We start from the raw sequence: 16,636 nt of genomic DNA on the forward strand, positions 1-16,636 counted from the left end.
GTCAATTGGGCGAAAACTTTTTTTTTTAATTTATCTATTAATTTGTTTATTCTTTGTTTTACAATCTTAACTTATTCTTTTTATATTTCAGGTGTTTTAGGCTTTTTATACATTAACTTGTTTACATTTTTTAGATTTTAGCTGTTTTTATAACAAACTTTTCTTTTTATCACTTTTATATTTTAGACGGTTTATGCGTGTTTTCTCACCCTTAGCTGAGGTATTTGTGTCTATGCTGACACCCAGGCCAACAGGAGGACAGAGCGGACGGCACCTTCTTGGTTCTCTCCTCTTAAGGTTTTTTCTTCTTTAATCATTTCTCTTTTACTTGTATTGTATTTATTTATTTTTAGCATTGGTGTTTTTGCATCCTTGTTTGTTTTTATGTACAGCACATTGAGCTGTTTTCTTAACATGAAAGGTGCTTTAGAAATAAATTAATTTGAATTTGAATCTAACATGTGAGGCACGTGGATATGAATGGAAATGATTTGAATGTCTATTGGTGATGCAGACTGCTACATGACGCTGTCTCCCTTCAGTTTATTTACATGCAATTTTATGTAACCTCACAAAAAAAAATATATTCTTTCTAAATGGGGATTTATTTTTTTATATCTATTAAAATGTCAGTGCAAAGGCAACTGTAATTTTTTTAAAAATTACCGTATTTTCCGGACTATAAGTCGCTGCGGAGTATAAGTCGCACCAGCCCAAAAATGCATTATAAAGTAGAAAAAACACAGATAAGTCGCACTGGACTATAAGTCGAATTTTGACCGGAAATGTATTTGACAAAATCTGAGAGCAAGAACTAATAACTTGCAAAACCTCATATGACACAATCATAGCAGACTGTTTATCTCATAATTTCACAGTAATTCTTTCTCATATTTATTTATTTATTTATTTATTTCATGAAGCATCATTGGCCAAATAATACTTTATTTTCATCCTGTATTTGTAGAAACAGTTGTCATTTTTATTGCATTTCTGAATCTATGAAATCATTGGAAAATAGAATATTATGTTGTTAGCCTTCAAGGTCTTACTGTAAAAAAAAGTTTGCTGATTCTCTGAGTCACTTAATATACTCTTAACACTTAACATACCTCATACATCAAATTGACCCAGGCACATCATCTATGTTCCTCACAAATGAACATAACAGGAGGGTTAACAATGTATTTATTTCAATTTATTTCTAATATAAGTCGCTGCGGAGTATAAGTCGCCCCCTTGCCAAACTATGAAAAAAAGGGCACGGAAAATACGGTATATGATCACATTATGTTTGATAAAAAAGATTAACATTACATTGATGTTTTCTGTAGCTCCACAAAAAGTGAACATGTTGAAGCAGTGGCGGTTCTACACTAACTTACCCCCCCCCCCCCCCCCCCCCGCACACATACCAATTTGACGACATCCTTTTGTCTCTATCTTTATTTAACATTTTACACAAAATAAATGAATTTTATAACTCGTACTACAGGGGTGTCAAACTCAGTTTAACAGGGGGCCTAAATTAAAAACACGCTTTAGGTTTCGGGTCGAACAGGTTTAATGTTATTGAACACACTAAAGCTAAACTTTATAACCTTATAAACCTTTAATACTGAACTTTCTGAACATACATATGAATAAAAACAAACAGGAACATAAATCTAGAACAAATCAAGTTATACCTTAAATAATATATATTTTGCTCTCCATAAAATATATTCTGTCAAAATTATACAAACATGAAGATGCTGCAGAACAAAACAAACAAAGCCTGGAAATTTTAACAATAAGAAACAAATGAAATCATTCCATTTTCTTTGCTCCTTTTGTTATTTTTTTTTAGCTGGACTCCTGGCATCACTTTTATCAATGAGTTCATTTCTTGGTGTGTGACGTCCTGTGTGTGTCTTTGTGAAAAGGATCTGAGGGATTTGATTTTTTTAAAAACCTGTCATTGTGAATATAATTTTTATGTCTTATAAAACATTCAAAACTAAATCATAGAACTCATCACTGGGATTACTCCAAAAATATTTGACATTTTTCTAATTTTGTGCAGCACAAACAGTAAAAATCCTTAAAACATTAATAAACAAATTATTGTTTATTTCTGATCTCATAAAGTGCAGCTGTTTTCCTGCATTACCTGCTGTCGTTATGTCAAATATTGACACCAACTAAACCCCAGAAAAGACACGTCATAAAAATATCTACAATAGTTGGTAAATAATAACATTATTAACATCAGCTGAGTGATGCAACAGCACGCCATGATCCAGGTGTTGCGTTATTGAGGCTGCGTTCCTCGCAGCCTGCGCTCATTATGCCTCCCCTTTCCTTAGCTAAGACAGGAGCGCGCGGATTGGCGGGGGCGCCAATTCGCTGGTTTTAGGCCATTCCAAAGTCTGTGAAATAATAGGTAATAGAAAACCGATAGTGGCGCAATTTTTCTTTTCTTCCAAGCACGCTGCCCTCCATTGAAATTTGCGCCCGTATTGCCCGTGCCTAAAACCACTACTGAGTTGAAGTTTTATTAGTTTTCATATTGTCTTAAAGATTGAAAACTGTAACAAAAATGTTTTATTTCTTTTTAGATGATTTAACTGTTTTAGTTGAATTGTGACTGTTGGCCACTCCACCTTAATCCTGCTTCTTAAGTGTTGCTATTACTTCCTCTTAAATTTAACGTGTGAAATAATCCAGACCTTATTAGAAAAGTGTTTCAATTAGAAACATGACTTGGACCAAACTCTGGGATGTTTGGTTTTTAATAAACACAAACCTTGAAGGAGAACTAAACTGTTGACCTCTGATTTCATCAAGAAGAATTAAAAACAGTTTAATGTGTGTTTGTTGTGGTTTTTAAGACGTTTAACAGGGAAGACTCGTTTTACGCTGAGACGCTGTCAATGCAAAATATCCCACTAAAACATTCCTACTACCATAAACGAATGTTACATTGCTGGTCACTCATTTAAAAACACGTTTTTTTCTCCACACAGATGGAATAACGGAAACATTACATATATACATGAATCTTTATTTTATCCATCTTGGTTTACTTAAAACATCCTTCTGGTTCATCAGATCTTTGATGTGACATGAAGAATTCTGCCTCAAATATAGCATCAAAATATCTAAAATTGAGTTTAACATTCTTTTAAAAGAAATTCTCAAGTGTCTTACTATGTAATTCAAAAGAGATCATCATTGCAGAGTCCAACTTTATTACCAATTGACCCAACTAACATAGAAATAGGCCAAATTTGTTTTTCTTCACGTAACACAAATCGCTGTATACGCTCACTCTTTCAGAAGGATGTTGTTTCCATTCCCTATGTAGTTCCTTATTGGAATAATTTAGTTTACCATTTAGAATGGAAAAAGATCTGGAATCTACCAGCAAAATATTTTTCAACCAATAAAGTGAGAGAAATTTCCTTTAAAGTAATCCATAAATTCTACCCATCAAAACTGTATCTGCAAAGGTCCAAAGAGGACACTGATGTAACCTTCTGTTTTTGTCAAGACGACCCTGAAGATGCTGTACATTTATTTTGGTCATGTCCCTTTACTCTCTGGTCTAAAGTTTGTCATTTCCGCCCACATAGACTCAGACTTCCTTCCGCCTTTACTTAGAACATTTTATGTTTGGCCTCACCCACTGTCTATATCATAAAAAAGAACAATTATACATCATTGATCTCTTTTTGTTTTTTTTGCAAATGGAAATAAATCCAAAGTTACAAATCACATTCATCATTTTTCTATCTTTATCAATGAGTTCAAACAATACATGAACACAATAAGAAACTCTGACAATGAGGAAGCCATTAAAACATTCGATCTGTTGGTCAGTTTCAATGTCTGTGTGTAAAATGTAATAATAACCCCCTGGTTTGATCCTTTCCTGTTGCTGTCTTGCACTGTTCTGTATTAGATTGTTGCATTCAATAAAGTTTGAAAAACATAAAAGACAGACGCTGTCACTTTAAGCCTATGCATCATGGGAGATGTAGTGAGAAACCGCTGCAGATGCCAGACAGACTTCTCTGAGCTTCATTGTTTTGTTCACTTGTTCCACGGTCTGATACCGGATTCTGTGGAAAGCTACACCGCTAAAGACGAGCTTTAGCTGGTATTTTTGTTGGAACTGAGATATTTTATGAGCAAAATCGGAACAAGGAAGTGAAGACTTTAACCACTTCTGATTGGTCAGACTGATGTTGTATGATTAAGCCTCCAAGAATGATTGGTGGAGACAGTTCAAGGGGTGGGACTTTTCTGAAAACAGCGCGGAAGCTGCGGCTAAATTGCAGTACCGTCATTCTTATCAAAATGTCTTTAATAGAATCAAATAAACACAAAAAAAAAATAATTTTATGATCTTTCATATTCCTAATGACTCAGTGTTTTAACAGGGCCTGTTTGGATGAACAAACTGAACGCCTACATCAGTGACATCAAGACCTGGATAACAATTAATTACCTCCTCTTGAACCCAGAAAAAACTGAGGTCATTATACTTGGTCCTAAAAACCTCAGAGATACTCTGTCTGCTCAGATAGTCTCCCTGGATGGCATAAGTATAGCCCCCAATTCCAGTTAGAAACCTTGGGGTTTTATTTGACCAGGATTTATCATTTAAGGCTCACATATCTCAGGCGTGTAGAACTGCCTTTTTTCACCTGCGCAATATTGCTAAGATCAGAAATATACTTTCTAAGAGTGATGCTGAAAAACTCATCCATGCATTTGTTACGTCGAGGCTGGATTACTGTAACTCCTTGTTAGCAGCGTGTCCTAAGAGTTCCTTAAGAAGTCTCCAGCTTGTTCAGAACGCAGCTGCTAGATTGTTAGCTGGAACCAGCAGAAGAGATCACATCACTCCTGTGTTAGTTTCGCTCCATTGGCTCCCAGTTGATTCCAGAATCAAGTTCAAGATCCTCCTGTTAACCTATAAGGCCTTACATGGAATGGCCCCGTCCTATATTAAGGACCTCATAGTCCCTTACCATCCAATGAGAACACTTCGCTCGCAAAATGCAGGACTGCTTGTGGTTCCTAGAATTAGTAAAAGTACGGTTGGAGGTAGAGCGTTTAGCCACCAAGGCTCTGTCTTCTGGAATAAACTCCCAGCTCATGTAAGGCCGCCTTTACACTGCAGGTCTTGATACCCATATCCGATTTTCTGACTATATCCGATTTGTTTGACGACCCGCTTACATCATCTTTTAAAAGTGACCCGTATCTGATTTTTGCATTTACACTATACAATGCTGAAACTATCAAACGTAGACATTCTGAGGACTACGTAGCAGTATTTCCGCATTCCGCGGACCTTTTTCAGACTTTTGTGACTGCGGTTGTCATGGAGGCAAGGCGGCGACGGAAGGAGGCGTTGCCTTGGGCGCTCCTGAGGGGATGCATGGGGGAGTAAAAATGAGGGCTGGTCGGCCGTCTTATGTGCTCTCTCTGAGTTTTGAATGAGGAAGTGTTTGCAGGCGTGCTGTCCGAACAGTTTGATCCAAGTGTTGAACCTTTCCTGCGCGATGACTTCTCTTTTCCGAACATGGTCAGAAACGCACGGGAGATTTCCTCTGGGTTCTCTTTTCTGTTCTGAACCCTCAGCCTCACCCAAAGACTCCAAAACTTTTGGGGGAGACATCTTATTTTTAATTTACGGTTCTCCGACAGTCCCCCGCTCCGCGCTCACAGGAGAGAGGGGGGCTCTCTCCTTACACACACACACACACACACACACACACACACACACCCACACACCCACATCCGATTCGTTTCCGATTTATTTCCACATACGAGATCTGAGAAAAACGGAATCCATGCGCTTTTGTCCTGCTTACACATTCACCGATCATATCCGATCTGTGCCACGTGAGAGGAAAAAAATCGGAATTGGGTCACTTGAACAATGCAGTGTAAAGGCGGCCTAAGAGAGGCCGATTCAGTTTCTACATTCAAAGTTAGACTGAAAACATTCCTCTTTGGACAGGCTTATTGTCAGACTAGTTAGTCAGAGACTATTTAACTTAATGTTAATTTGTTTAAATTAAACTTAATAACTATTTCTTTTAAAAGGCTGCTAGAAGTTGTAGCTGGGGTAACTATGGTGCTCTGGGGTTCGGTCCTCTTTTCTTTTCTACTTCTACCCTTCCTCTCCTCTATTCTTGATCATAATTTATCATTTAGTTCTCCATACCTCTGTTTGGTACAGTGCGATTCATGTATTGTCCCTGTTTTCCTCTCCCCTCCTGGGGAGTGGGAGTGCTTCCAGACTCCTGTTGGCTCATCCGTGCTCCAGTTCCTGACCGTTTACCTCGCCTTTGCTCCTGCTCCTACACCTGGCTGTGGATCCTGCCTCTGGCTCATCTCTGGCTCGTCTCTGCTCTGTACCTGACCGAGTACCTCGTCTCTGCTCCTGCTCCTACACCTGGCTGTGGTTCCTGTCTCCGGCTCGACTCGTGCCTTTGACTGTCCCCACAATCACGACTGGATGAAGCTCGTCTGCTGGAGTTTAGTATAGCTTAGTCACTTTGTTTGTTCATTTTACTATATTCCTATTGAACTCTTTGTATTCGTGATCCTTTTGAGTTCATGTTTTACTTCGAAGCCCATCGAGACGACTGTTGTTGTGATTTTGGGCTATACAAATAAAATTGAATTGAATTGAATTGAACACAGAACTGATATCCTGGAGATCGTAAATGTTTTTAGATCAGTCAATCAGGGCAATTTCCCACGGCACACCTGACCATCTCCCACAGCACACTGGTTGAAAAACACTGCTCCATAGGCATGCTTTTAATGATTTTACTGGTTCTTAAATTTAAACTTGTGATTTTATGGATTTGATTGATTTTAACCGCTATCACTGTTTTGTGTGTGTGCTGGATTTTATTTTGTCGTACTGTATATTGTTTTTAATCCTGATATTTTGTCTTATGTTAATTGTACAGCACTTTGTAATCTGGATTTCAAAAAGTGCTTCATAATTAGAGTTTATTATTATTTTTACTAAGATCAGCTGACCAGCTGCTCCCGGATGTTCCAAGGACATGGCAGAAACTCAGAGGGGATGGAGCATTTGCTGTTGCTGGCCCCAGCTTGTGGAATGCACTGCCTATGCAGGTTAGCCAGGCCCGTTTATTGAATGATTTTAAATTCAAATTAAAAACTCACTTTTTAATTTTATTGATTTTTAATACTTTTGTATTATGTTGTTTATTTTAGTTTGTTGTTTGTTTTTATCTTTCATTGTTAAGCACTTTGGTCAGCTTCTGCTGTTTTTAAAAGCGCTTTATAAATAAAGTTTACTTCACTTTATTGACATATGGTTCATCACTAAGGCAAAAAAATGCAACTGGAAATAGAGCTTAGTGATGTGGCTAAAAAATATAATCACAGCGCTTTTGTGGTAAAGTACGACGGAGTATTAGGGCCACCAAAAAAAAAAAATTAGAGCCACCAAAAAAAAAAAAAAAGTAAAATTACGAGATTTTATCTCGTAAATTTAGGAGATAAAAACTCGTAAATTTACGACTTTTTATCTCATAAATTTACGACTTAAAATCTCATAAATTTACGAGAAAAAAGTCGTAGATTAAGGAAAAAACACTGAAGTTGTCCGTTTATCGGAACCTAGCTTGAAGATGAAGTATGTGGAGCCTTTTGTGAAGCTTCATTTCCGGATTATTATAGGTTTAAAACAAAGAGATTTTGAACCTTTTGGTGACTCAAAATCAGATTATTTTCCGTGTAGCAGTCTTTCCAGGGTTCAGTAAAGCGGAGTTTAATATGTAAAATAAGGAGCTCAGAGACACGTTTGGGTGTAGAGGATCGCTGCAGCCTGTATTCTCCTTTTCATTCACATTTTCTGAAGTTCATTTGTCTCATTACGTCATGAACCTGTCATCCCAACACCAATGCGGAAGTAAACAGTGTTACAAACGCCCCCTCCTGCAGATGAAATGTCCCGTTTCAGCATAAAACAATAAAGAGGAATGAAAATAGTGTTTTATATTAGCTTTGGAACGTTGAAAATGCCAAAAAAGTGCTCCTCCTTTTGTGTGACGGAAGCGTCACACAAACGTAGAGTCTTGTCTTTGGTGGAGAAAGGATTCAAGCAAACAGCTGCAGGGACACCGACGATGGCTTCATCGGGCTGCAGAGATCCTGCAAACCAACCATCAATAAATAAAACTTTAATGAATCGTAAATCAAACAAATGACCTTCCAGACATTTGGAACGTTATCAATAAACATTCAGCTCACCTGTTCAACAAAGTTTAGTCGGTCTGCTCTGCTGCTGCACGGCGTTCACCTGCTGCTCTGCATGCTAACTTCCACTGTAATATCCTAAAATTACGACTTTTTTTCTCCTAAATTTACGAATTTTTATCTCCTAAATTTACGAGATAAAATCTCGTAATTTTACTTTTTTTTTTTTTTGGTGGCTCTAATTTTTTTTTTTTTTTTGGTGGCCCTAATACTCCGTCGTAGTAAAGCATACTGTGGCTGCTTACATAAATTATAGCAGTTATAACTCACCAGATGAATCAATTTCAGACAACCGTGTGACAGGCTTTTAAAATGCAAAGCGAACATTCACAGCACATTACAAAAATTTTGATTAAAACATTTTTATGACATAAACTTAACATAAATAATCAAATGGTTTTCGGAGTTGATGAATACTAATTATTAGTTATGGTACCAAATTCCTGAAGGCACTGAAAGAGAGTAAAAACAAAATCTACAAGTGTTTCCAGCCCAAAAGGAAACTAGAATAGTCTTGACTCAACACTATGAGACAATAGTATTGAAATAAAATCTTAAAACACACTTCTGTCTGCAGTGGTTGACCTCAGCACAACATATGATAAATGAAAAAACTGTTAATTCCTTTTGTCTTTGTTCAGATTTTCAGGAACAAACTACCGGTAAACAGGTCAGAACCTCTCTTCTGCAATCTAATAGCCAAAGCATCAAATTTAATATTCTGCTAAATAATTTGCAAATTGAAAAGAACGTTACTTCCTTAAAAAGATGACAAAAATGTTGTTGGAAACCACATCTTTAAACTATAATGAGATCTACTGCAATACTGTCTAAAGCTGATAGGAACTGTTATAGGGGAAGAAGAAGTTGTTTATTCAGAGATATGCTGATCTTCTTTACATTTAAAATGAGCCCTGGCTCCATTTAAGCTCGTTCTGCTTTGATGCACAGTAGAATTTGATGTTGAAGGATGGAGGAGGAGATCCAATACTCCTCTGTGGTTTTCAAAGATGGAGCTCCAGCTCCAAAAAGTAAGTCTCCTGATTTGATCAATTCATCCACATTTATACTTTTAGAATTTTAACAGAAAAAAAAAATGTTTTGTTTTTTGGTCCAGATATCTTCTCTCTATTTTAAGAAAAACAAAAAATAACTATCAGGCATGCATTTAACAGATCTGTTTCAAAGTTAATTAGTATTAACAATATATTTGACATCTATGGTGTATTTTGAAATGGTTTCAGAGTTTTAGAAAAAAACATGCTCATTGTCACTGTTTTAGGTAGATTTGTGTTTTGACTGAGTTGTCAGTTTTTGCAGGTTTTCCATCAACTTTTTTTTTAGCTTTTTTTTCTTAAAATTTGTATTTCAAATTTATTGTTCGCATATGAATATGTTTATCAATTAGTAGTTGGTAAATGGTGTATACTTGTATTGTCTTGATTAAGGCTCATACTGCCATTGTTGGCTTTTTGCCTGGAGGTGGAAGTAACAAGTATTTGATTTAATCCATGTTATGCTGTCAATATATCACTGTTACAACAGGGGTTATGAATCTTCAGACATACCAGATGTATATTTGAATAAATCCCTTTTGTAATTTATCCCAAACTTTATTTATAATAATCATAATTGTTTTATGTTGGACCGGACAGAAAAGAAAAGGAGGGAAGAAGAGAGAGGGATGTTAGAGAGGGGAGAGGGATGGAAGGGTGATTATGGAAGGGTAGGGGGGTAAAGTTTTTATGTCCCACTTGAAAGGGGAAAGCATCCACAGAGTTTTACGAGCAGGGGGGTATTCCAGGAAGCAGGTTATGCTAGCTCCCACGGTAAGTTTGAGGCTAAGGAAGTTGATAACCTCAGCTTTCGGTTCCAGAAATGGAGGTATGTTTCAGGGTAGGTCAAGTTGCCATAGCAACTCATGCTCTGAACATAACCTGGTCGGGAGCAGGTTTAGTTGAAGGTTAGTTTGTTTACAGAGAGGTGAAGCAGCATGGCGTGTCCATTTGAAAATGATTTAGGGGATGAAGAAGCTCAGATAATACTTTTTCCACCGTGAGAGGGTGATAAGACCACATATGGTTATTTGCTTCAGTTAAGATAAATCATTTGTTTGTTAAGTCAGTTTAAAAATAACACGTAGTTATCAGACAGTTATTTTACTTTCATTCAAATTAATTCAAATCTTTGGTGCTGCTGTTAGGGCGGCACCGCAAGGGATTGTGGGATACCATTTCCTTTGCCTGTCTGGACGGTTTTTGGTTTAAGTGTGGGTTTTTGACCAAATGTGTTTAGTTGTTTAGCTGTTTTACTGTGTTTTGCTGAGTTATTTTCTGCTACTGTGCTTACGTCTCTGCACCATGAGTTAGAGTGAAGGAGAGGATGATGAGTTTATATAGCTTCCCTACCAAGTTCTTCTTTAATGACAATGATGGAAAATCCTTTAATGAATTTGTACGCAATGCGCATTTCATTCCCGTCCTTTTTATTGTTATAAAAATGAGCATATCTGCCGGCTCATACTTAGACATATGAGAGATCAAGAAATATAATTATTTAAGATGGAAAAAATATTATTTGAATAATAATATGACATTTAGTTAGATAAATACATAAACTTGAGTTGTATAAAAAATTATTGAGTTTTATAGACGTAAGAAATTAGGTTGATTAAATTTAACTCAATTATTTGTTACCAAAAGAAGTATTTCATTTAAGGTGGCAAAATTGGATAAGTTATATGCGTCACAAGGAAAATGGAAATAAGATCAGAAACTCGTGCGTTTACTTTGTCTGTTCTACTACAAGCAGAAACTCTTTTTGCGGATGCAGCCGTGTTACTTTTTTGATGGACGTATAATCTTCCTACGCCGTCATTAAAATCTCAGACTCCGTCTCACTAAAGTATTGCGCTCTTTGGTTCTCCACGCGTTTCCATGGTGACTCCGGAAATCGGCGATCTATTGAGAATGTCTTTATGTACCTTCTGTGCACGTGCGTTAACCCAGGGTTACTAAGTCGAGCATAATTACGCTAACTCATATTCGGTCTTTTGGAACCGACATACCCAGAGTAAGCAAGTTCAGGCGGATTTCAGCCAGAGTTCAGGCTTAAAGCCAGGGTAGTTTAAACATGCTTCCTGGAATCCCCCCAGGACTTCACACACCATCCACACACTTTTCCGTTTGTTCTGTTTTTATTCAATTTCTTAAGAGGTTTCAACAGTAATGGTGAGGTGCTGGTTATGTATGTATGTATGGTGAAAAACCTAAACAAGACATAATATTTTATCAATTTACCACAATAAATACAACAATAAATATATAACATTAATCAACAGTTAAATTCATGATTCCATAATTAATTCAATTTAAACAATTTGTTAAAAATGTAACTTCATAATTACGGGAATTCATTGAAAATACAGCAATAAATATATTTCATAAATAGCAGTGCTCGTATAAATGACATTCAATGATGGACTAAACAAACAGACAAAACAAACCGGTGTAGGTACAATAACCGTTCGGCCTGGAACTACCGTTCGGGGTCCTATTGACTGAAGGAAACGTGACACTACGGTAGCCCCACTTGGACAAACTACGTAGAGTGGAGATCTGCTCGGGCTCTACATATTTTAATTTCACGTTCCCTTTTGTAACCTAAAGTTATTTTCCTTCATAAATTGTGTCTGACAATATTCTTTGTAATTTTTATAAAAAGATTTTGCCACTATCCGCTTGTTATTCCAGTTTAAGTTCAGCCATTATGGCTGAAATGTTGTTAGCACGGCTAAATGTTGTGCTTCCAGGTCCGATCTGCCAATAATAAAGCACTGGGCGCAGGGATTATAAAAATATAAGCAAACATGCATTCAATAATAATCATAACAATGATAAAAGCACGTTTAGAAGACAATGTCGCTCTATAACGGAGCTCTGTTTATTTACAACAGACGTCATAATATTTTTGTCTTTGGTGGTATCGTACTTTGTCCAGACCAGTGGTTCCAAGATGGCGGCCTAGTCGGTCTGTTTTTGCTTCGCTCCGCACCTACTTTAGTAAAAAACAGTTGTGAAAAGCTATATAGCGACGAACCTTGCTATCCAAAAGTTTCACTTTGAATATTTTTTTTTTTTTTTTTTTTTTCAACTTGTCCTGTCCAACAGCTAGGCAAACAGATGAGAGCTGAGGGCCTCTTGTGTTGGACATATTTTATTTTAACAAGAGGGGTTATTCATCTTCAGACAAACCAAAGGTATGTCTGAATAAACCCCTTTTGTAATTGAGGCCAAACTTTATTAATTTCAATCATGTTTGAAAATCTTTGGTGTTGGACCGGACGGAAAAGGAAAGAGGGGAAGAAGAGAGAGGGACGTTAGAGAGAGGGGGGGTAGGAGGGTGATAATCGGAGGGGAAAGGGGGTAAGACCATGAAGCAGCATAGAGCAGACAGGCTTACTGGTTGTTTATCGTTACGGTACGGTTCAAATGTAGTACAAAAAGGGCGGGGCCTGTTCACACACACTCAAATATTATCAACACACCTGCTAGCCGCAAAAATGTCCACATGTCAACATGCACACAAAACAGATAGTGTTCACGAACGCATACCTATGCCTTTAAACCAACTAGTGTGAAATCTTTCATTCATTCAATCATGCAAACTATTAGTGCAAAGGTCAAAGGTGAGCTAACACCTGTGCTCAGGTGAGTGTTTATGTTCTTCTAAAATGGATGGTGGAATGTGAAAAGAAGGAGGAGGAGCGCCCAGCCACCCCCACACCCATACCCCCGCCGCAGCAGCAGCGGCAGCCGGAATTCCCCCAACGCCACACGGGAACAGGCAGGGAACAACCGCCCCCCGGGCGACCAAGACCGCCACCCAGGCCAGGGCCAGCAGGACCGCCGCGAGGCCCCCAGAGCCAGAGAGCAGGGAGGCGCAGAGGGAAAGAGAGCGCCGCCCCAGCCCAGCCAGGAAAGCAGCCCCCCGCTGCGCCGGAAGAGCCCAACGCAGGGCCCCACCGGAGAGGGACGCCCACAGCCCCAGACGAGCACCCCACCACCACCCAGGAGTTCCGGGCATCCCCCCGCCCCGACCCCAGGTACGAGCCAGGACCCCCCAAGGGAGACCCGCTCCGCACTCCAGGCAGCCACCCACCCGGCCCACGGTTGGTCCAGGTAGGAGCAAGGCAGGGGCCCGCCGCCCCTGCCCAGGAGGGGGGAACCCCGGGGAAAAAAGGGCGGCCCACAAGGGGTGTTATAAATATGGCCCGACCAGGCTCGGCCATGTTGGAAGTTTGGCGGGGCCCAGCGCCCAGGGGCAAGGACCAGGACCCACCCCCCAGGGACACGAACACCCCCGGCTCAGGTGTAATATGAACCCCCCCACCGCGCAGAGAGAGCACCGCCGGGCCCAGGGAGCCGGCACCCAAGGGACACGGCCGCCATCGCCAAGGGGCCCACACCCCCCACCAGGGAAGGGGTAGGGGACAGATGGACCCAGGTCCCACCTTCCTTGTCAAATGTGTGTGCGTGTATGGGTGCTTGAGAGGGTGTTTGTGTGCATGTGTGTGTGTTTATGTTTGAATGTATATATTGAAGGGGGAGGGGTGTGTGTACTAAGGGGGGTGCAGTTAAAATTGGCGAGTAGGGCACTAAGGGGACATCTCCTGATTACTCACAGTGATGTCCCCTCACCCTCCACACCAAGGGGCCCTAAATGTCTAAGGTGCGGTTAAAATTGGCGGGTAGGGTGCCAGGAGGACATCTGCTGCTTGCTTGCAGTGATGTCCAAGCACCCCCCCTACCAAGGACCCTACATGTCTAAGGTGCAAATAAAACCGAAAGAGGGGGGGCCCACTCCATACGGCAACCATAGGAGGGGGGCCACTCCCAAGTAGCCCCCCCCCCAAGGCGCATCGCAGGCTAGACCCCCCACCCCCTCACCCTAATATGAGGTTATATAAGGAAGGGGGTAAGTTGGGGACAGCTGGTAGACTGTCCCCCGGTGGTCAAACAGCCGTCCCCCAGCCCACCCCCAGCAAAGGGGCCAGGGCCACCAAGCCCAGGCCCCCACCCCCAGACGCCGGCCCTAGAAGAGCTCTGGTCAGGCCTCGACGGGACCGAGGAGGCCAACCGGCCGAGGCAACCACTGATTGCCTCAGCGGAGACCCCGACCCGTTAGCCCCCCGACCCGTACTAATAATGGGCCCCCCCTCCCCCCCCAGAACGCGCCCCCCCACAGGACAGGGCCGACAAGCCCCCCACCCCACCCCACCCCAGACCCCGCAGCCGAAGCGGGTGACACCCAGAGCGACCGGGGGCCCCGAGAGGGTTGTCCCGTCCCGTCCCAGAGCCAGGGAAGGGCCGATGCCAGCCCCAGGTGCAGATGGGCAGCCCATCCGGCGCCGCTGGGCCCCCCCCACCCGAGCAGGGCCCCCCGCCAACAGCTATTGAGGATAAAATAGCTGGCCTGAACAACAAGGTGGAAGCTGTGGCTAACGATGTTAAAGCTGTTAGCACCAAGATGGCTGTTCTGGAACAACGGGTAGACTCCCTGGAGATGCCTGTTAAACTCCTACAAAGAAGAGTGGATGAGCTTGAATCTTACACAAGAAGATGGAATCTGAAGCTTGTGGGAGTTCCTGAGACAGAGAATGAAAACACCCGCCTTGTTGTTATAAAAATCTGCCAGATGGTCCTGCCTTCAATGAAGGAAAAGCTGGTGGATGTTATAGACACTGTGCATCGACTTGGCAATAAGAGGCAGCCTTCAAGCAACACACGGCCCAGAGCTATTATTCTGCAGTTCATCTCTCGGCTGGGCAGGGATGCAGTCTGGAAGGCGGCGAAGAATTCACCTTACATGAAGGATCACGGTTTGCAGTTCAAGGAGGATTTTTCCAAAGGCGCCAGAGAGAGGAGGCTGCGGCTGTGGCCAGAGATTCAGAAGGCTCGAGCTGCTGGAAAAGTTGCCTACTACGCTGGTGCCAGAGCCTTCATCCAAGGAGTAGGGTAAATCATCATTGGTGATCAATAACATATCTCCGTTTTAAAAAAAGGAGGAGAAGAGGGAAGAAGAAGGAGAAAAAAAAAAAAAAAAGGTTCCATTTGAAGTGTTAACACACTGGACATATGATTGTCGCTTTTCTTGACATTATTATATTCAAAGAGGATGTTGAGTTAATGCCTAAATGTTCTGTGTTAGTCTTATTTTTTTCACACTAGTTTGATTTAATAAGGTGCGACTGCGTTTGCTGTTGACCTATATGTATATATTTTTTTGGACTAAAGATTTTTTACAAGTTAAAAAGGTTCTATTTTTCTACCTATTTTTCTACTTTTTTATGTCGTTATCTGTTTTCTCGTTAAATGCCAGAGGGCTAAGGAATAATGTAAAGCGTAAGGCCTTATTTTTGTTTGCAAAAAACTGACTTTGTTTTTTTTCAGGAGTCTCATTCACTTTCTAAGGATGCCAATTTTTGGAAAGCTCAGTGGGGGGATGACTTTTGGTTTTCGCATGGCACAGAATTCTCTGCAGGAGTATGTTGCGTGAGGAATAATTTTAAGGGGGAGGTTTTGCACACTGATTCTGATACTAATGGTCATTTTATTTGTCTAATTGTAAAGATGAGCAATATTCATTGCTTGGTAATCAATATTTATGGCTACAATTCCAGCTCTGATAACAATCGGCTTCTGGATACTTTAGAGGATAAAATATTGTTCTGGTTAGCCAAATTTCCAAGCGCACATGTGCTAATTGGAGGTGACTTTAATGTGGTGATGGACCAAATCGCTGACAGATGGCCTCCAGGTCAGACTCTAAAGTCTACATCAAAGCTGAAGCTGTTGGTAGAAAAACTGGATTTATGTGACATATGGAGGGCCAAATGTCCTGATAAAAGGGAGTATACGTGGAGTAATAAAAGCAGATCGAGGCAATCACGTTTAGACTTTTGGCTTCTCTCAAAGGATGTAGACAAAGAGAATGTTTCTGCAGACATTTTAACAACACCACTAACTGACCACAAAGCCTTAACAATTAGAATACAATTTTTTCCTGATGAGAATGGGTCTAGAAAAATCTGTTACTGGAAATTGAATGGTACATTGTTAAAGCATGAATGTGTTCAATCAGTGATTAAGAGACTCATTAAACTTTACTGGGATAAAGCGCAACAAGAAAAGGCTTACAGCTCGAACTGGGAACTCTTAAAATTTGAAGTTTCAAAATTTTTGCGAAGATATGGTAGCATTCAGGCAAAATCTAAACGTAAATTAGAAGAAGAAATTATCTCTGAAATTACTGAACTTTCAAGTTTACCACC

General features: G+C 40.3%; 1 protein-coding gene across 1 annotated transcript in view; it reads left to right on the forward strand.

Moving 5' to 3' along the window:
* Positions 1-9,226: 9,226 nt before the first annotated feature.
* The window catches only part of LOC101170123 (uncharacterized), a 91,251-nt gene continuing 83,841 nt past the window's right edge, over positions 9,227-16,636 (forward strand). The window contains exon 1 of the mRNA XM_023963857.2: positions 9,227-9,335. Within this exon, the coding sequence (XP_023819625.2) occupies positions 9,275-9,335 (61 nt within the window). The 5' untranslated portion in view covers positions 9,227-9,274. The remainder of the gene's footprint in view (positions 9,336-16,636) is intronic.

This window comes from Oryzias latipes, chromosome 16, assembly GCF_053564925.1.
Source record: "Oryzias latipes strain Hd-rR chromosome 16, Olatipes_Hd-rR_3.1".
Classification (NCBI taxonomy): domain Eukaryota; kingdom Metazoa; phylum Chordata; class Actinopteri; order Beloniformes; family Adrianichthyidae; genus Oryzias; species Oryzias latipes.